General features: G+C 47.9%; 1 protein-coding gene across 1 annotated transcript in view; it reads right to left on the bottom strand.

Annotated features, from left to right (window-relative positions):
* Window positions 1-443: 443 nt before the first annotated feature.
* Window positions 444-22,421, bottom strand: part of LOC143209401 (uncharacterized) — a 42,216-nt gene continuing 20,238 nt past the window's right edge. The window contains exon 3 of the mRNA XM_076424980.1: window positions 444-7,907. Coding sequence (XP_076281095.1) covers window positions 6,717-7,907 — 1,191 coding nt within the window. The 3' untranslated portion in view covers window positions 444-6,716. The remainder of the gene's footprint in view (window positions 7,908-22,421) is intronic.

The raw sequence follows: 22,421 nt of genomic DNA, 5'->3' as shown, positions 1-22,421 counted from the left end.
TCGTCCCTTTTGACTATCGAAATCTGGATCGAGGGCCGAGCGTCTCGTCGCCGCGCCGATTTCGCCGGCGTCGATCGCTCTTTATGGGACGCGTTCCCGAGTGGGAACACCGCGCTTTCACCGCGGATTTTATCCGCCGGATGCAACCGTTGCGACCATGCTCGATGCTCCAGCTCCACACCATCCTCCGGGACACTCGTATCTCGAACCGTATAAACGAGGCGCGCGCGATTCGCTCTTGCCGGAGAGCTCGCTCGCCGAGTCCGCGCCATTAGGATAATTTTATTGGGCAATTACGGCCGGTACGGTAGTGCCGGTCTCGTTCCAACCGATTCCTGCGCTTGTATTTTGTCCAAGAATCGCTTTCGGACTCCTCGCGACCACTCGGGGATCAGTCTGGTCGCCGATAGTCATTGTTTCGTTTGTTACGGTAGCCTTTTCGTGGAGACACTGCTCCGATGTGCAGTGTCCAATAGTTAACGGATTCGAATTTCGATATATTAGATGGTTGCAGATGTTTCTGCCCGATTTGCAAATAAAATACCAGTCTAGTCACCAGCAATTTACATTCCAGTTGGTTCGACCGAAAATTGGTCAGCGTTTACATACGCACCGGCGTGTGTCGCGCGCCGTTTAGCGAACACCAATAACGCTGAAATGTTGTTTTCGTGGAGGCGAGACTGTCCATCCAGTCGTTTTCACGATCTGCGAGCTACATTCTTTTTAAAAAAACAAAGGCCCGTCTTGAATATTAACACGAGATCCGTCGGATCCTCTAGCGATTCGCGAACGCTTCAACTCACCGGACCATCGATACATCGCGTGATCGGACGCTATCAGGACTCTCATTTTACTTTTTCGGGCGCCGACTCGCTGCAGGATGCTGTCGCGTAAACATTTCAAAGCGTCCGAGGCTATCCTTCGAGTCGCAGGTGGCTGGCGCACTTTATGAATTAATAATCGCGCGAAGACGCGGCTCATTACTCACCGGTCTAGCAGCCGGTGGTTACGCGTGTACGCGTACGGTGTAATCAATTAATGCTCATTACGGTTGTCCTTCTCTCTCTCCTCGTGGTCGTTAATTCGCTCGACCTGACGACAAGGAGGGGAACGAGGAGGTGGAGAAAAAATGGGGGACAGACAGGAGGCTGTGTTCTACGAGGTGACTTCTTATTCGATCCGCGTAGGATAGTAAGTAAGTAGTCGATCAATGGCTCTGCGTGTCCGCGTTCGGGGCCCGAGCTGGGTCCCGATAGTCTCCCAGGTCCCCGGAGAGCTGTTGACGTCGAGCACTCGGTGCGCTATGTTCGCCAGTGCTCGTATTTTATACAGCGCGCGTTTCTCCTTTCGCAGACGATCTTCTCCAGTGCGCGAAAGAGAAAAGGCATCCCAATCGGTATTGGCCAAGATATCTCGTTTGCCAGTCTCCTGGCGGTTCTCAAAGGATTTCCGGAAGTCGCCGATCGGCATGCCAACAATGCTGTGAGCCGGCTGCCCTGTGCAGTTTTTGTTTTGTGCAAATGAACCTATCAACGTCGGCGCGCAACCTCGTTTAGCTAATGCAAGGGCATCTCTCCGGCTTTAAAGCTTCTCGCATAATTTCGCTTTGAAACCTGCCTGCCAATGATAATTTTACGATAGGTCTGCCAAGGGTTAATTGGTTTACACGCTCGGCGCTCTAAGCGGTTTTTGGCGAACTCCGTCGCGCCGGCGAACAACTTCCGGATGCGGAGTGAAAGTTACACGACGACGGCTCCAGCTGTTCGATTGATTCAGACGTATGCAAATGAATTATTAATTGAGATAATGTTTACCTTAATTACACGAACCTGTAGATTTTATTATACACCTGTTTTGCACGTGTTCCCGTTTACGGTTCAAGAAGTAACATTGAGATGCTTGTGATATAAGAAAGGATAATCATCGAATAGCATATTAAGCGCGAGATTATTGCCATTGAACTGCTTCTGGTTCTGATTTAAACGACGCATAAATGATCCAACGCGTCAGAATAAATTAACAGTGGAATAAATTAATTTTATGTAAGGATGAATTGTACCCGTCATTATGAAACTTGTCTAAGTTATATGTTTCTTGTTTCGAGATACTTAAAGGAAAAGGAAATTCTACGTGACAGGAGTTGCCAACCTATTACACACCATGCGTAAATTTTGTTCGCATGCAAGTTCAGATGCGCCATACAATTCTAGCACTTTTTCTACCTTCTTACGTTCATTGATGGGGTAAAATCTACTTCGCTTAAAATTTGGACTTGCACCACTTTCATAATTATATGAAACGAGTACAAGACACATTCACGACTCTGCGCGTGTGAGAATAAAACATTGTTTCAGGAGGTGCACGACCATTCACAAAATTAAAATCGTTTCATGTGGATTCTGCGAGTCATTCGATCCAGATCTGCGGATCGAAGAGGTACGGCTCGATCGCTGTACGACCGGGAGGGAATCACGAAGGAGCTCTCGTCGAAGGAGGTCCGCTCGATCGAGATCGCTCCAGTTTCTCCCGCAGAGCGGATCAAGCGGCCGACGTCGATCTCTCGAACCCTAACCGGTAACCCCGGGCCCGGCGATATTTCACTCGGCGAGAGGCCGAGGGAACGCTTACCGGGCAAAATCGCGTCCTGCGTACGAGCTAGACTATACCAGTGTATACGAGTATCGTACTCCAGCGTTGCCCAACTCATGCATAGAGTCATGACGAGTCTAAGCGATTGCTTATTGCTCGGGTGGTGCAACCAGTCGCCGCGGACTGACGCATTGGTCCGAGTCTCGCCCGTTTGTTATCCTGGATAGCCTGTGTAACCGTGTACACACGATACCAAGGAGTCGGTACGTGAGCCTCTGCGAGTGTAGCTCTCTTTTCCGCTCGGCGAATGCGATCCGCGTTCGGTCCATGTACGTGCGCGTACTCCGCGGACTCGCTTAAGGGCACCTTTACACCGGCTACGATCTTCCGTAACGACCGGCCGACGGGAAAGGGATGATTTTAATGAAGCGACCCGCCGGAGAGAATTATAACTTACTGCCGCCATGGTGGAAGGCTGCAATGAGAACCTGGATCGTTGGCATTAGACCCTTAATTTCATTTATTTAATTCTTTCCACTAACTTAGATCCAATAACGGAATAAATGCTGTAAAAAAATTGTTACATACCAATCCGCATGGATCTATCTACGTAAGGTTAAATATCTTTTGTACGAACACACAATCATACCGTCGAGCTTCGTATCCATGAATTAGCGCAGTGGTTCTTAAACTTATGTATTCCGGGGCCTCCCTCTTGAACAACATTTTTTTGCGGACCCCACATCCCAACCCTAGGCATTTTACGTAGTTCTTGAGACTTAATTTGAAACATGAAACATTTTAAACATGAAAATGATTTGAATAACCTTTTTCTTCCTTTTTAGCAAAAATATCTGTCGATGTCAAAATTGTTTCGCGGACCCTCAGGTTAAGAACCACTGAATTTAGCGTATTCCTATACTTTCAAAGCCTAAATCAAATCTGTAGATTACATCCCGCTAAGAACCACAACAGCTCTGTAATTTCAACCTCGCATCATACCTGCTAAAACCCTCAATTTCGTAAACAAACTACAACTTCCTGTCAGTTTCTATAGCACAGCTCACAAAGACTTAGCACAATGTCTCCTTTCACCGGGTAGCAAGATTCAAATCTCTTAGCAGATTCATATTAATTAAACGTTACTTCACGAACCACCGTGTTAATTGTGCCTGCATGAACATTCATGGCCCGACTAGACCAGGTAACAGATCAAGCTTAGACTCTCGAACGCAGGCAGATGTACGGCAGCAGCGCAACCCTAGATCGTAGCAGTGTAAACGCACCCTAATAGGATCACGGACCGTCAAATCGATCTATGCCGTTCGTAGCATCGATTTTTCAGGGTGTACCAGTTTTTTCCGAGCGATACCTACCGCGCGCGAAACGGGGTTGCACGTCCCGTATACATTACGCGCGAAATGAATGATTCGATATAGGCCGCGATACGGTGAATGATGGGCCGTAATAAAACCCGAGTCTCGATGAGAGTTTCGTGTCAGACGGCGATGGCAGATCGTTGATCGCGATTCACACGGGAATCCGACGACGAGACCCGGCTACTTCGGTCTCTCGCGGAGCTTACGTAAAGTTATTATCGCGCCGCGAATAATGCCACGCGTGATTAGCATCGATAATCGACGGGAAGACGTGTCACGTGGATTCAGCACGGAGGACAGATACGGGACGTGCATCGTTCCCGCATGATCCGGACGTGGAAAGAACGATCGACTTGCCAAGGTTAACCGCGTGGGATGATCGGATACCAGAGTTATGGAGCTTAACGATTTTACGACGTTCTCGCGCGCTTCCTGTTGCGATTAATGCCGGTTGCCGGGCACCTTTCATCGTGTGCGGGATTGCATTGGCATCTCTGATGCGTTCTCAACTTTAAAGTAAATTGACCCTCAGAAATCTGATCGGGGCTTAAAAGGGCGTAAAGTTGAGCGATAATCTTCTTTTATGGGCAGTGTTGCTTTTTCTGGTTTATCATTACATTTTCATATGTGCTCATTTTTACGTAGCTATAACCTTGGTTGTTACTACCAGAATGTTAATATCATTCTATTTGATTAAGCTTTTGGATGAGCATTGATTCGATTTTATTCGATTTAACCATCGGTTCTTTATTTTATTGGACGAATGTTTACTTAATTCTCTGGGATTCATCTTTGGATGAATATGGAAATCTGTAACGGAGACCCGCATACTTACAAAAGATTGCACAGGGTGTCTCAGCTGAAGGAGGCCACCTAAATATCTCCTTTAATTTTTAATGGCACCAAAAACATTTATGGCATAATTTAAATGGTATCGAAGGAGGAATATCATGGAAGAATAATTTCTTTTTCCGGTTATTTTTCCATAGTTTTTTCAAGGTCATCATTATTTTTTCATCGGGAAAATTAATTCTTTTATTCCATCTTACAGCGGCTGAAAAATACATTTGAAGATGGTTAAGTCATTAGCAAGGTGGAATAAAAAAAATAAGTTATCCAATAACAATGACCTTGAAAAAAAACTATGAAAAAAATGACCGGACAAAAGAATTGTTCCTCTATGATATTCCTCCTTCGATACCATTTAAATTATGCCATAAATATTTTCCTTGTGCCATTAAAAATAAAGGAGATATTTAGGTGGCCTCCTTCAGCTGAGACACCCTGTATACTTACCAGCAATTCTTCGGATCTCCTCTTCGCAACACGTCGATGCTGGATGCACAAGGAGGGGTATGATAATAACAGACACACTGCAGAGTAGATTAAACAAAAATATTTAATTCCGCGTTATGTGTAGGTACTGGCCGCTCGGGTTCACCGCTTATATGCTATTATGTACAAAATGGAATGGAAAGAAGCTCCGTCGATAGAACAGTATGGAGAGGGAAAACGGAGAAAAAAGAGAGAAAACAAATATATTTACATTCGCCTGTCACGCCAGCCGAGAGGTCGTACACCAAGCGGAAGTACAGAAGCAGCATTCTGATTCGCAGGCGAAGTCCTGCCCCCTCGCCCTTCGCGATTTTACTAGATGCACGGTCGTTCTCCACGTCGAATTGACGTCACCCCTCCCGTGCGTTTTATTTACTGGCCTCTATCGTCGGCGACGGAGTCACGGACACGCGAGGAACGCCGTTTCCGCGTTTCGACACGCACGTCTCGCCTAGCAGGATGGATATACAGTACAACCTCGCTCGTTGAACGAAATGGGACGGAAAATACGTGCAAAGATGCAGGTCGAGCAACGAAAGATGGCAGCCAATCGCGCGATCTGATTTTTCCACTTTTCCACTCCGGTTTTCCCCACCATTCTAGAACTTGGTGGGAATCGCTCGGTTGCAACGAGCGAGGTTCTACTGTAGTATAGCAGCGCTCGGTTAAATTTACACGAGTGAGCTTCGCTCTTTTCCCACAACTCGCTTCTCAGTGCTTTGAGCTCGGCGAAGCTGTCATGGTAGTATGGAATTTAATCTGACGTAAATTTAACTGAACATTACTGTGAAAGAAGATCACGCTAGCCGAGCGATCGCGCGGCTATCTAGGCGCGACTGTCCTGAAACGGGCCGGCATTCTACGTACATATACATAAAGAATATTTCTATAAATATATTATGTTAAGGCACTCCACTACTGGCCGGTATATCCGCGACTCTCCCGGGTTTCTTTAAACAGCACTCGCGTGCTCGCGTATTTGTCAGTAGTCCGTGCGTATATAGAGGCGGCACGACTTGGGACGGAAAAACCTCTACATGTCAGAATTAAGGAGTTAAGTGAAATCAACGATTAAGTCGACTGTTTCGCTCGCTTTCTAGCCGTTGCCGTAATAAATTAATCTCGACTCTTGGATCGATTCGACGCACACCTATGTACAGATTTGAACACATTCTCGCAATTCGACGCCGTTGCTCCGGAACGTTGTTCCACCGTGAAGTGGATACTCCGACCCTGCGTCGTAGTCAGTCCCATCAGTCTCCCATTTTCTTGGAGAGACGCGTTTCCATCGGTTCTCTCGAAGCCGTCATCAGTCCAACTGTGATCCTCCTTGAACGAGGATTCACCCGCACCGGATGGTGCGTTAGAGCTCGGGACCAGCCCGTCTTGGGCCTGCAAGGACACCCGGAGGCTTCACAACGACAGAGGTAGCTCCGTCGGCCTCTTCACTCCCAAGGTCAGGTCCAATGGTTTGCTCTTGGTTGTCGCCTCCTCTTTCGCCGGGCTCTCGCGGTCGCAGACATTGTCGACCGACCTGTTGTCCTCCTCGGACGACTGACTGGGTCTCGGGGAGCTTCTGCTAGACCGTACGCTGAGATCGATCGGTTCGTCTTGCTCGACAGCTAGGCCGCCTGGACTGGGGCTAACTAATAGCAGATCGCCGCCTCTAGGCGAGTGTTGCGATGCTGCTGGGGTTACTAAGCCAGGTGGTGGATAGACCAGGCCTAGAGTATGATGAGGATGATACCCTGTCGTCAGGGTAACAGTGGCGTTGATCTTCCTGGGTGGGAAGTCTCTGTCAGAGAGGGTCGGGGACGCTGCGCTAGCCTTGAAGTAACTCAGCGCTGAATTGCTCCTGGATTCGGTGTCCTGTCCATCACCGCCGTCGACCGACGACGCTCCACTATCGCTGGGGGTGTCCGCCGCCCTCTTGTACGTTGGCAGGAAGGGTCTGAAGACGTCCGAAGGACTGGACGGCACGCAGACGTCCTTTTGAGCAAAGTTCATGGGGAACATTGGCGAGGTTGGGTGCTGCTGCTGTTTGTAGAAAGGTGGAGGAGTGGTGTCTCTCGGGGGTGTTGTAGGGGGTTGTTGGGGATTACTGCCGATCCTCTCGCGCTCCTTCTGCCACGCTAAAAGACGTAATTGGTTTTGCAGGGCCACGTCGCCCGGGTGTGGCGATTTGTTGTTCCGTTCGCGCTCTTGCTTCAGCATCGCCACGTGTAGAAGGTGCGATTGGAGGGCTATGTCCTCCTGACTAGGTGACGCACGGTCCTTTTCGTTCTTGTACACGCCGCTACCCTGCTGTCCTTGAGCTTGAGGCAGGAAACCAGGTATGAATCCTGGGCCGAACGGCGATCCAGCGCCAGGTGTCACGTTCACGTTCTGGCTCCCGTTGGTCTGCTCCTGCAGGAGGCAATGGATTTTGAACCAATTCGACCTGCGACCATATCGCGATCCGCTCTTCGACATCCCGACGAACAGGCACTTGCGTAAGCGACACGCTTTGCACGCGGTGCGGTTCTTCTTGTTGATCACACATACTCCGCCGTTCTTGCATTCCGAGATGCTGCTCAGGTTGTTGTAGGTCCGCCCAAAGAATGACTGTAATCAGAAGAGAGACCGGATTGGTGACCACTGCTAGTTGTGTAGATAGATAAAACATAGAATCGTACATATCTAACTGCAGATGTCGTAAACGTACGCGAATCTCCTTCGACGTTCTCGCGGGTGGTATTTCTATCGAGCCGGACGAACGACGTCCGTTTATTGAGCATAAAATTCATAGCGACTTTTTCGAACCACGACGAGCGCGATCGAAGAAAATTCTTATTGCCGGTGGTTGAATCGTTTAGACAGCGATTTACCGCCTTGCTAATCATGTTTTTCATAGCCCACCTCTTATCATTCGACGCATACCGAATGATTTCTTCTACTCGCCACTAATAGACTAGCCGGGTATGCTTCTGGGAAGCCGGGTGCCGTTTATGACCTCCAATCGTGTTGCGTTCATTAATGGCTACCGGTTGCCGGGTAACGAGACTGCTGTTCCGTGATTATGATAATATCATCTTCGTTTTGGTTAATTACCAGCTGCACCGGGAAAATCCCTCGTTTCCTGCGAGAGATTTCACACTCGAGGAGTCGTGTGCTGTGGTCTGTCACGAATCTATTGCTCTTGTATTCGAGTACATAAAATATTTGTCTTTCAAGAATTTTGTTATAGTTACATTTTATCTAGATCACGGGCTAACGCTAACTGATTCTACGACAGGAGAGCAAAGAGAGCTTGTTCGATTAAGCCTGCAGATTCCCAAATCGTTTTCCTAAAACGGTAAAAAATCCTCGCCAGAAGCAGCTCTACCGATGACAATACATTTCCTCCGGAGATCAACGGTGTGGTGAGTTATTGCCACAAATTTTTGCCACGGTTTCTGCGAAAGGCAAGTCATCCCGGTAACTTCCTTACGGGGACACCGAGTGGAAGCAAATAGCGAATCGCGCGGCACAGAATCCGCCGTTCTTTTCGTCGTGGACTCTGCAGGCTATACAAGGTGTCACGAAACTAATGGTAGAATTCAGTGGCCAAGAACTAGATCGAAATGAACAATAAAATTTTACCACGGGAGACTTCGTAATCTTGAATAATCTAACAATCAAGTTTTGTTTTATGGAACAGGCTTTTATTAAACACCGTGTATATCTAGGACCAAGGATCGCCCGTTCGATATAAAGGGCCGACCGCGCGCGGACCGCGTTTTCTACCGGATTAAACGTCAGAGGTTAATGTTACGCACGTCACAAGAATTAGCATGCCTAGAAGAAGAGGCAACGTCGAGGGGGTGGCAGGATAGTGCATGAGATTGAGCACACGGCCGCTCGTAAAGTTAGACGCCTGTCGGCCGACAATAAAACCGCCTCGAAACCGACGAGCATCGAGTTCTAATTTACGACGATACTCTCCCGCGTCTTGGGAACCATCTTATTCTTTCGAGGATGCTCATAGTGGCGATCAACTTCTTTCATCGCGGCCTGGGAGCATATAAAGTATCGCGTACGTTCATCAGCTTCTTTTTGAGTTACTTTGTCGGGCGCACCTTCTCCGAACAGTGTTTATGAAATGTTCCACGTTAATGTTGTTACGTTAAACCTCGTTTCCTTTCCCTGAAACTGTCCAGAATAAATTTGAATATGAATGGAAAAATTAACTCATCTTTCGGTATTCTGTACCGCGGAATTCTTAAATTGATTTACAACCGAAGATATTCAATGTTGACTGTAGACTGCGAATTTTATGCATTTACAGGAAAAATTGATAGACACAATTTAAGATTATGAAAAGATTGTGAGAATCTGTTATAAGTAATACATACTTCGACTAATTAATTCTCGGCCTGTAAGATTTCAAATAAAATCGATATAAATCGAAGTAGAATTTAAAGGCAGTCCAGCATAAGCGATCTCGATCAATATTATCAAGCGCATCGAATGCAGAGACTATAAAACACGAAACCCACGAGTCATTCTCCGTGCGTCCATATTTCATCGCTCACCGGAAACGCTCGGATTCTGGATTTCACCTGACGCATCCGCGTGGGTGGCACGATAACGGTCCGAACCATCCAAAGAATGACTGAAGGTATATCTCAAATGAGAGAGGCAAATCATCCGGCAAATTCGAAAAAATGATCGATCAATCACATCGCGTAGCCGTCAGAATAATTAATCACGTAGGTGCTTAACGTAGAGAATATTTTCAGTAATGATATAATCAAAGGATGTCCCATACCGTATGTTAATAACTGTTCCTCCTGAGCTACTTCTATGTGGTTTTAATCTACCGCAAAGCAGACATCGCACTTGAAACGTAAAAGAAGCGAGTACGTAACACAAGGAAGATTTTGATTGTTGGTCAGTATGCAAATAATTGCTCGGTGATTCGAATTGGCTAATGCGCAGGGCAGTCGTGAGAAACGGGCTCGTTGCTCGGCAATTAGAATGGCCGGACGGTCCGCTGGTATACATACACTTGTTTATTAGCGGTGCGAGTCTCGGTGAAGCGGGGAGCTTGAACGTGGAGATTCGAGCGTCAGCTAGGGCGCACGATGGCGTTGATTAATCGATGTCACGGGTACCTGAGAAAGAGCGCCGGAAGGTTGACAAACTGGTAATGATCGCGAGATGCGAGCTCGGATCGCTGGACCAGCACAGCGGCGGCGGTGATAATCTCCCGGCAACGATCTTAGATCTGCGCGCTCGGTCGGACGCGTTGGAAATGGCTCCCGTACGCCAGATGATCCTTGGCTGTCACCGCGACTGTGTGAAAGAGGTCACGGTGCCGTCTATGTGCACGCGAAAACCGGCACGGCCTCGGGACCCGATCGCTTCCGCCTACGAAACGCTCATTGTCCGCGCTGCAATATGATCTAGTGTACACGCGTGTCGGCTTATAGCATCGGCGGCGGTCCGGCTGCAAGAGCGGGACTTTCGCGGTGTACGGAATATTATATAGGCTCGCTCCGTGTGTCTGTTACAGTACGTATACTTGTGCAGTCTGTCGGGGATGGAGGGAAGCAGAGGCGGACAGCGTGAGTCCAAGAGCGTTCCGTTAGAAAGCGTTTTCTTTGCGATCGGAATCGCCGCGATGGTTTAAATCCTACCGATACCCGGTTTCTGGTTTTATGGAGAAACTCTGCTATGGGACTCGTGAGCAGCCCAGCTAGATTGATTATTTTGATTAATGCTTCAATGGGAGATCCCGAGACGCCGATAGTTCCTGCCGGAGCTGCACGCTCCCGCGGAAAATGCGGAGTTTTATGGGCCCAGCTATTGAACTATGAACCTGAATTTCACTCGAACCCGTTCCGAGCCGATGTGCATCAATGGGAGTCAAGATCGGAACCAGGTTTAATTGTGCTCCGAGGAAATGTTAATATGTATACCATGATGAATTCACTGCAGAGATTTGGAGACTTTCGAACGGTTCAATGCGTGCCGAGAGATATCTTTTAGAGATTTTAATCCATGGTAAGGACTATGTTTCGGAGATTTCAATGCGTGGAAAAACATGTTTCTCGAAGACTCCAACACGTAAGGTGTGTCTTTTGAAGATTTCAATGCATGGCAAGAGATGACTTTCGGAGACTTCAATGCATGGTGAAAGGTATCTTGTAGAGACTTCAATGCGTGGTAAAAGCAATTTTTCGGAAACTTCAACGCGTGGCAAGCGACATTCTTTGGAGACCTTAATGCACGGTAAGAGCTATCTTTCACTGAATTCAATGCGTGATAGAAGCTATCTTTCAATGATTTCTATGCCTGGCAATGTTGATTATCGGCAAGAGCTATCTTTCAGTGATTTCAATGCGTGGTGAGTACCATCATTATATAAATTTAATATGCACCATTTGTCAATAATTACTCAATATCAACTCACACTTTCGCCAACGATACTGCTTCCATTAATTTCTTTTAAATCGCAATCAAATTCTATGTTGTCAATATACATACAATCATTCTTCTAAGAAATTATGAATAACAATAAAGTTCTAGTCACTGTAAACGTAAAATAAATCGTAATACAAGGGGTCAGAATAGTGTTATCAAATTGGTTGGGAAAGATATTCTTTACGAAGTGAAACGCGCCGACGGAACGTGAAGCTGCCGCGCGTACAATCGGGTTCGCGTTCGCGATTGCGTCGCCGGAGTCGGTCAGCTGTGCGTATCTTGACCGTAGACAGAAAACAAGGTGGACAACGGGATTCGCGTGATTGCGTAAGAGCGTGCGAGCGCGTGTTCCTCGGCTTTTCAAGTTTTTGCCGGTCCTCGTCCGGTCGCGAATCACGTACCGGCAGCAACGCAGTCCACGGAATCAAACCGCCGCGCGTCGCGTCGCGAGCAGAAAATTCTCAGCGGCTGAAACGCGAGCCATTTAGGGCTGGTCGGCTGCGACAAATCCGTCATGGACGCCGGAGATTATCACAAATCAGCCGGCATGCCCGGAATCCCGGACTGATTTGCAACGCCATATAAAACGCCAGCGGGGAAATCGTTGTCCGTGATCGTGAAGCGGCAATCGCCGCGGGAAAGTTTGACAAATTGTCGACGGCGTTGTACAAGAACACATCGTGCCATAGTTAGGCCGCGCAAAAACCGCTCGTGAAAATTCATACCGTATCCTTCCGACTTCGATTGTCTATTTCACCATGCACCATGTCAACGTTTTCGTTTCAGATTGCATAATTCTATCGGCTTTGTTGGCTCGAGAATTTGTCTTACTATCTGACCTTGTATTCTATTGTGATCACTAGACTGCGGGTCTTTATACAAAATAGGAATGGTCTGCATCAGTTGTGTTAAAAATGATTAGGACAGAAAAAGGAGAAGACTCTAGTTTCCTTACAACTAACTTCTACACGATTGTCAGCTACTTCTCGAATCAAATTACTGTAACATCAGACCGTCTTTACAGATACATTTCCAAGAGTACATTCGGACTATTTTCCTTATTACTTGGTTCTATGTAACTGTCAGCTATTTCTCGAATCAAATTACTGTAACATCAGATCGTATTAATAGACACAACGCCTTCTTGGAACAACAAGACAAATCGAACTACCGTTCGCATCTAATTAAGCAAGCGAGACCGCAAAATGTCGTCATTCGCAACGTGTTAATTCGCGATGAAATAACATCCGGCAAAAACGAATGAAAATCGGCTGTGGATCGTTGTATTTTGCTCGAGAAGTGAGAGAAGAGAATTGGAATGGGTGTTCGAGGAATTGATTCATTTCGCGCGGATGGGGTCACAGCGCCGAACACGGTCATTTCTTCGACCCGGCGTCGGGAATGCGATTGGCACGGCGTTTGCTAAGCTCGCGCGCGTTGCGGGAACAATTTCCTCGTGGAAAGAGCGAGCGAGAGAGGCCCGAAGAGACAGAGAGAGAGAGAGAGGGAGGGGAGAGGGGGTGGGAGAGAGAGGGAGAGTTGAAAAAAACCCGAGCTCGCCGATAGTTTCCCGCACGTGACAGGAATTCGAGGCGCGGGCAATCGACGTTGTCTCAAGCGAGCTGAAACGGATTGTAAATGGTCAACGCGATCGTTGGGTGCGGATCGGCGCACGCTTCGTTCCGGGAAAACGTGAACTGCGAACGTCGCTGGTCGAGGAGCACGAGCAAATTTTTGTCAGCTCCGCGATTCGACGATTCCGCGAATTCGCGCACGACCTTTGTCCGCGCGACACCGGCTAAATGCTCCAGCAAACACGAGTTTCGCGGCCGACAGACGCGGATGACGTTGCGAGTTAACGCGATTAGAGGGGACAACCGCCTCGAGGTTGAAATAATTTTCACTCGTGACAATCGCGAAACCCGCGGACGCGCTCCAGCCGAACAATGGGAGCCGCGTGCGCGCCGAACACGCCTCGCGATTACGTAAAACGGAACACGCGCCGATCAGATGCCGGCCTGTCCGCTTCTAATTGAGGATCACGATCGCACAGCCCGCGTGAAAATTGGGGGAAACTCCGCGAACTCGGATTCCTCGAAGTGAATCGGAATTTGATCGTTCCTCGTTTCCTCCTTTAATCACGACAACAAAGTGGAATAGTTGTTGAGGAGGATTTAAATGAAACCATAATCGGTTTTATTTCATTGAAACGGGATCATAATTGAAGTGAGGAATCTTTCACTGCGTCTTTAGAGATGCATTTTGCGGCAAAAATGAATTGACGTGTTTCTTGTTGAGATAGCTGATTGAATCAGGATGAAGGAATAATTAGCTCAAAGTCAGCTGCGCGGCGCGCAACAGACGGGTTTGACACACAATGTTGCTCTCTCGAGACCGTACCGCGGGCTTCTACAGTCTAGCTGGACAGGTCATTTCACATTCCCACGTCCTTAATATAGATTCTTGATACGCGAGCGAGTAAGAGGCGCGCGGAACAAGGACGCGAAAGGTAAATGAAAAGGACGAGGATACGAGGAAGACCGTTCCAAGAGGTAGAAGGAGGCCACAGGCGAGAATAAACGAAAACGGATGGCTAAAGGCTGCGGGACTAGAAGGAGAGGGAGAAAGAGAGAGACGTGGCTACGTGGGTGCGACAGCGAGGGCACTGGTCTCACAGGTGTCTCAGCTGATTGTGTAGAAACAGCATAGAACTGGGGAACGTGTACTGTTCGCTATTTTTAAAGAGACAATACGAGTGAAAAATTGTACTTCCTCCTGATGAAAGAGGTAATATATTAATAGCATTGAAGACATTCGTAAAGAAGCCATCGCGGATTCGATACTTCCGAGTCTGAAGAGGACGAGACTGGTACAAAGAGACAATGCAAGAATGTAGAACGTTTTTACGTAAGCATTCCTTAAAGACAGGCAACTAGTGCCACTTAGATACAAGCTTTTAATTCGAACATTTTTTTCAGAAGTCAGCACTAACGTATGGAAACGTTGCAGAAATGTAGAGTGTTTTTATACAACAATTTTTTAAAGACAGGCAATTAGCGCTACAAATTAGATACAAGTTGAGATAAATAACTGGTTTAGAATCATCAATTTTGAAATGGAAAAATTGAAATGTTAGCCGGGAGTTAATAGTCTAGCGCTGGTGATTTCAATGCCTGGAAGTAGTATCGCCCCGGAGATTTCAACGCGTGGCAGTAGTATCATTACTCACAGCCAAGGCACCAGTGCTTAAATTCATTTTACCAGGCAATATACTTAACACTAAAAGCGCCCTGTATCCTGCAACTGTTTCAGGCTATAAACGAGTACACTAGCGTCACGATTACGGTGCAGGTTCACAAACCAGAATGTACAGGGTGCTCGCGATTTTTTCCAGAAAACGATCATACTCGGAGAATAATACAGATGTATCTAACAAGAACAAACTGATTTTATCGATAGTCATACATATGCTGTAAATGTCCCGTCTTGATGAATACATTATTATTTCGTCAATAAACATTTTCCTTCGGTTAATATTGAATATTTAATGCTTTCGGCGCAAAGGTTCGATCAATCGTTATTTTTACAGTAATTCCGACGTTTCGATCTTTTTTTCAGATCATCTTCATTAGATAATCATTATCATTATCAGAATCATTAGATATACAATATTAACAATGAATACGATCGATATAAGGATATAATTATCCTTCTGTGTTCTACACTTGTGATTTTAAAGATCTCGATCAGCTATGAATGTACGAAGATCGTAAGTCTAATTACTAGATTGCGGATGTTTATGCAATTTCCTATTAGTACAATTTACAGGCGCGCTACACCAAAGGAGAATTAAAAATTTTATTTTAGATAACAATCTTGAGAAGAATGATAAGGTTTGCGTTCCTGACGGTGATTTATTTTTTAATCTATTAACCAGAGCCACGGGTGAGTTAAATGCAAATTATGCTCGTAGATCACACCGATCAAAATTCGCTGGGAAAGCCCAGAATGCAACGTGTGTGGTGCAGTTGTTGCACCGGGGATCGGAGAACCGGTCGCGGATGCGTCAACCGACGTTGCCCACCAATTTCCCGGACGGTGGTCCGCGAAGCGCGTGACTAGGACGCGCGTCGGCGCGTCATGACCCTGATACGCGCACGATTCAGGCTCGCCGATGTTCGCGGAACGCGCGTCATCATCCTCGTTCCAGCGAATCCGCTAGCTGGCTAGCTGGCTGGCTGACTCGCCAGCTCGCTCGCGTTTCCTTCCTCCCGTGACTTTCCCATCGGGGATGACTCGGCGATGCTCGGAGATCTGAATTCCGTGTCCTGGCACAACGTGGTACCAGCTGCTCCGCTCGCGGTAATAATCGGTCACGCCGGTTTTCGTGACGTCTTGCCGGGAAATCATTTTCCCCGTGTGCGCTGCCATGCCGTCGTGCGACCAGCACCGAGCTCTGCGCGCCGATTGACGCGTGATGGGAGGACGGACGAGTGTGAATCGTTAACGAGCCGTTCCACGTAATGACTTATCTAGATATGCCCGGCTATTTCTAGACTGTCGCTGGCGGCCACCGCGCGAGACCAGCACGTTCCAGTCTCGCGATTTTACTCCGCTTTTCGCGATCCCGTGGCGCCGCGCATGACTGGCCACCAGGTATGATCGATATTCACCCGATTCACTACGAACGCTGAAGGCAGTTCCTTTTTCCGCGTATACCTTTTCCTTCGGATATCGAGACCAAGAGTGGCGGTTGTTCGGCCTCTACCCGGGGTCACTACCCTTTCGAAATGGAAAGTGCACCGGTGGAAAGATGATTTCTGCGATCCGTTCGCCGCGAACGGAGAACATTTGGCCGCGATCCAAGGGAACTCTGCTGAAACGGGATCGTTGAAAACCGACGCGGTGACGTCACTGCGATGCGGAGACCTTGGCTGATGCGCGGCCTGCATGCCGAACAATAGAACCGAGCCACTCTCGTTTTCGTTTCGGATTTTTAACCGTTCTACGTGTGCTGCCTTTGTAGATCGTGCCTCCCGCTCGATTCCCTGCATATCGGATCGATGTAATCAGGACAACTTTCCGAACTTAATTGTCCACGATGCGACTGACAGGTTCGTCGGAGTACGCAGAGTTCACCGGTGGTCCCCGTGCCTAGCGTTTTACTGCCGTGTCATTCGAGTTCGCGCGGTTTAACGCACTTTTATGACGCGGGACGCTTCCATGTTCTACGTACGCCGCCGATTGAATTGCAGATCGAGGCGGGGACAGCTCCTAACTGCGGGAACAATGAACGACGGTCATTGTATGCTGATTCCACATCGCGATTTTGTAAGTTCGTTTCTCCGGCGCTACGTGCGGGGAAATGGTGTTTGACGCTCGGTGAAATCGATTTTCGTTTTCGGCCTCCACGGAAACCGCCGGACTCTGTAATTGCTCGAATCACTTGGGAAATCCAGTGAAATCAACTTTTGGAGAAATTAGTCCTGGTGATTTCAATGCTTGGTCTATAGCACGGCTTCAACGACGGTCTCTAGGTAGTCAGATGTTTGTACAGCCATTGTAGATTTTGAAATGGAATGAAAACAAGCTCCAATAAATTTCTTCTAACTTTGTCAAACCTCCACATCAAATTTCTAGCACAAGAATTTCTGAACGTGCGAACCATTTTGAACAGCCTCTAAGAGCTTCCTCATCAAGTCCAATCAATGTCCATCTGGAGCCGACCGACAACACGTAGGAAAACATGGAACTCGAGAATTGTTCTGGTGGTTAGCTTCGAAAAGCGTTCGAGACGGCCAGGTTCGTCTTGATATTGGCGGCTCGCACGTTTCTACTAATACCCTATCCAAATATTTTCGAGGAGCGGGTTCGAGCGTCGCCGTTCGAGCGTCCCGATCAGGAAGTCATCGATCTTCTCGCGGCGAGACGAGCCCGTGTTTCAGTCGGCGTGCCGCAAGCTCTAGTCCTCCGCTTGCGTCTGACTGGCGCTTTATGGTCGCGGACAAGATCGTACGTCAGTGATTTTTCCGGCGGCCCGATATGGTCGCGGGGAATTTGTCTGCGCGCGAGCTATTTGCTTACATTAGTCGGTCGCGATCCGCGCCGCGGAGGAGCCGCTCAGTCTATCTCGAAGGGACACCGTACGACGAACTACGTGTTCCGTGGATCCTTCCTCGGATAGCCTAGCATGCCGGGATTGATGCGCGGCTGAGGATTCACGCTCGAAGATGCGAGTTGGACGATAGACAAGTTGCACTGCCCGCTCAAAGTTCGGATGCAGGGAACTCCGTTTCAGCGTTTCGGACGAAATTCCTGTTAAAAATAATTTGTACGAACGTATTTCGTTTCAACATTAACCGTTTGCACTCGGATCTATTTTCATTCGAATACCGGACATTTCTTGCGACCGAGAATATTTCCATTCTGTATATTTTTAATTTTATGCACATACAGGCTGAGTCACCTAACGTGTTGCCACCTCAAATATCTTTGTTGTTTTTAAAGATACGTCAACTGTCTGAAGGACAAACTTGAATGGTTCAGTGGGGCTCACGTGATACCAAAAATATTTTTGTTTTTATGTGATTTTTTTAGAGATATCAAGGTTACCTTCATTTTTTAAAATGGAAGCATCCTTTTTTAAACACCTACAATGATAGTCCCTTACATTAGGAATTCAGTGACTATAATTACCTATGCACGTATAAACTTTCTAAGTAGCTCCTAGTCCATATAACAGACACAGTCTACTCGTTAATCACTCACTAATTTTCGAAGCCCCTAATTTGTAGACTTCATACTTAGGTTTTAAAAACAACAAAGATATTTGAGGTGGCAACGTTAGGTGACTCACCCTATATGTATATGAAACTGATGCAATTGACTCAGATAGTACCGCATTAAATATAATCAAATGTATGAGATCCCCTTTTGGAATAGGACATCTGCTGAAAATCTTAGGATTCCGGTAGGCAAAGTGTTAAAATAAATAAAATCTATAGGAAACTGCTGTATCGCCGGGAGCATCTTCCAAACTTTCAACCGATAGCGTACAGGTGTTCCTCGCGGAAAAGGGTACGTAGCTGCGTCGGTACGTGAGAAAAGCGCGGGACAAGAAAAGAAACCATCGGATCGATCGGCGGATACCGAAGAATTATTTCTTCAGGTTGGTTATCGGGCTGCGAGAAAATGCGGCTGGTTGGACGAGGGGCCTCGGATGGAAAAGTTATGGTCGGACACGAGCGATCGTAGAGTGTGCGTGTGTATTATATCCATATGTACGTGTGCGTTTCACTCAGCTGCTCGTCCTTTTCCCGTGGCGCGCAATCGGCCGGTCGAATCTATCCTCGCGGTGAGACCGATTCAATTGGATACAATCGGGCATCTCGGTCGATGATCACGATGCTCGAGAGTTTCACCTGTGTACCCCGTGTTTCGTGGCCTCTCGGTATTACCAAAGTCGGGACAAGGAAACCGTTCGGACTCGTCGGAAAAGTCTGCTCTCCCCCGAAACGGACCGAGAGGCATCGACGCTCCAGCATCGGAGAAAGAGAGGTTGCTCTCGCCGCGAGGATCGAGGATCGAGCGTGATCGATCGCTTAGGACCGGTGATTTATTCGTTGCGTGTGCCGGGAAAATGTCTTGCCGCGTGGATGTCGCCGCGCAAAGGCCGCGCATACCATTTAGCTACCGCGAGATGGATTTAATTGCTCGATCATATTCAAACGCGGAGAAAGGGAGGGGAAAGGGAGGGAAAGAGAAAGAAAAAGGAAAAGAAAAAGAGAGAGAGAGGGGGGAGCGACGCAAAGGGAAAATGTCGAACGATCGCCGGAGAGCCGTGGTTTCGCAAGCAGTCGATAAATTGTTCGGCGACTGCCACCGATTGTTTATCGAACCGCTACCGAACCGTTGCTTAATCGAGGCGTAATCTGCGATCGGTCGCTGCCTACGTTCCCTATTATGTCCTCGAGGAAAAGAATCTCCCGCGGATCAAATTTCTTGATTGAACGGACGGACACCGGCGGAGAACAACGCCACACCATGTTGTAAAACAAACATGAATACATATTATTAAAAGGATCCTCGTCGCTCGGACTCGGATAATAAATTCGCTGCTTTCACTCTTCGTCGAGCAAGATGAACGCGAAGACGACGACGACGGCGAGCACCTGGCGGAGCGCGCTAATTTTCGAGGATCGAGAGATGGCTGCAGCCGACGATAACGTGTCGCGATACGCGAAGTACCGAGAAAACAATACCGCGTTTCCTCGTTACGCGAGAGAGGCCGGGCACGAGGCAGCGGGACCGTTCCTTCGCGACCTTACTCAATCCGAAAGATCATCCGCGATGCACGCCACCGCACCGTCCCATGCTGCTGCCTTGCCTCGCGTCTCCGCCATGGGATCTACGGATGCCTGCAAGAAGACGGGTCACGTGAATCCGATTCCCGCGTGATAATCTGTTCGACGAACGCTTTCCACGGCTGCCTCGCGTTCGATATTTCATCCCGGGCCGGCTCGCGTGACTAACTGTGGCCCCGGCCGCCTCGTTTGCGAACCAGGAACGACGACGATTGTCTCGTGGACAGACAGACAGATTTAGCAGACAACGGACCGCGCCGCCAACGTAGACACCCCGAGAGACGCGCACGCTTATTTACGAGCCTGACGAACGGCAGACACGCGCCTCGTTTCCGGTGAAAGCTGGCCAACACGAATTTTTGATCATGCCAGGACCCATTTGTCGAAGACTCGAATTGCCTCTAAACCTCTGGGGAAGCTGCGGAGTTGGATTCAGTTCCTGCGATCGAGGAATCCTAGATGAGCATGGTGAGAAACCTTCTGATCTCGAGCAAGAAGCAAGTGAGGGGAAAACTAATTACTGGATCGTAATCGTAGCTTAATACTTTTTTTACTATTGGTAGGATTATGTAAGTTGTACGATTAAGAAACTCAGATGTTTCATCAAGAAAACCACAAAGTCGTACGTTGAGAAAACTGAAGAAGCGAGATGAACTGTTCGAGAGTATCCCTAATTTCCCAAAGTGTCGACAGCCAATGCAAATGCGAGCACGTGCCACGCAATCCTTGGCTAAGGTATTCAGCGACCAAAATGTTGGGCTGATTTCACGCGCAACTCATTACACGAGCGCCTGTGTTCCCAGCGAGTTGCTTATACGCCAGTTTTCGACGTATCTCCTTTGAAAACGCGCGGCTCGTAATTCCGCATTCATAACCTCCCGGAGCCTCTTTTTCCCGAGAATTGGATGCGGTCTGGGTGATTCCAAGAGCAGTCGGTTTCGCGAGAATTCGCCGGGTTGCGTCAAGGCTCTGTGTGTGTCAGGCTCTGGGTTTGCGCAAGCCCGATCGTTCTGAAAAGATCGGTCGCGGACGTGAGCTCGGACGTCGCGACGCCGCCACCATCGTCGGTTGCGACGGGGAACCATCGTCTTCTGAATATTAAACACTTGTACTCAAGGGCGCCGACGCTGTGGCAAGAGGACATGATCGCTCCGGGCGTGAACTGGGCCATCTTGACCATCCTTTCGCTCCAGCTTTTGCCGGGTCGTCCAACGATTCTATTCTCTCTTGACACATTGCCTGCCGGTGAATATTTTATCATTTTTAAAAGTTCACAATCTGTATTGTGAACCAACAAGTCACACCCACTAATCTAATAATTTCCTAATTTCCACCATTAATGATTTGTTGAGGTGAATATTTCTCAAGATTCTACGGTTAAGCCTGATCTAACACGAGGAATTAATGGGCACTAAACGATATTAAACACATGGCGAGTCCGATTCCAATTAGCGGAAAGTAATTGCAAAATAACATTCGCAGGAACTTTGACAGTCTAATGTTTCCAACAGAGATCGGAGGTTCCGTTAACGGGATTCCAGGTCGTTCGCGAGGGGGCGACCGATCCTAATTCGAGAAACAGTCGTAAATTATGCTGGCGCGTTAAATTATGTCACGGATGTTACGGTTTCGCCGGTGGATCCGTTCAGGAGAAAAGGGTGCACCTAGCTCGCGCGGACCGGAGCTGGCTGGTTCGGGCCGCGGCGTCGGGATCGATAGATCGCGATTTATTGGCTCGTAAAACGGAGCGTAAAGCGGACGTCGCGGTGCCGCGATTTGGCCCACATACGAGCAAGGTGCTTGCCGTCGCGCGTTTCCGCGCTGGGCACCCTGCCCGCTCGTAAATCGCAGCTTTATACGAGCGACGCATTGTGGTCCGCGGTTTCCTCCCCTCTGTCACGTTTTACGCTCCTCCGGGCTAGACATCGGCCAGGCACAACCTCACCATGGCAAATGTTCCATGGGAAGCGTCGCCGAGGAATTTGTCCGCCGTTTTTATTCGACTCTCGTAACCTGCATTTCTTTCTGCTCTTGCAAAATCGAGACTGAGGTGCTCAAGATGTAAAGTGTTTCGATACTGCTATGTAGATGATTGCAGAAGTTCGTGCTCGATTTAAAATTATGTACAAGTTATATAGGGTTACATTTTCAAGTAACATTATACAGGGTGTCTCAGCTGAAGGAGGCCACCTAAATATCTCTTTTATTTTTAATTGCCCTAAAATATTTATGGCATAATTTAAATTGTATCCAAGGATGAATATCATAGAAGAACAATCTCTTTCGTCCGGTTATTTTTTCATAGTTT

Source organism: Lasioglossum baleicum, chromosome 6 (genome assembly GCF_051020765.1).
Source record: "Lasioglossum baleicum chromosome 6, iyLasBale1, whole genome shotgun sequence".
Lineage (NCBI taxonomy): Eukaryota > Metazoa > Arthropoda > Insecta > Hymenoptera > Halictidae > Lasioglossum > Lasioglossum baleicum.
The sequence above is the reverse complement of the archived record's forward strand: the minus strand, read 5'-3'. Positions and strand labels throughout refer to the sequence as shown.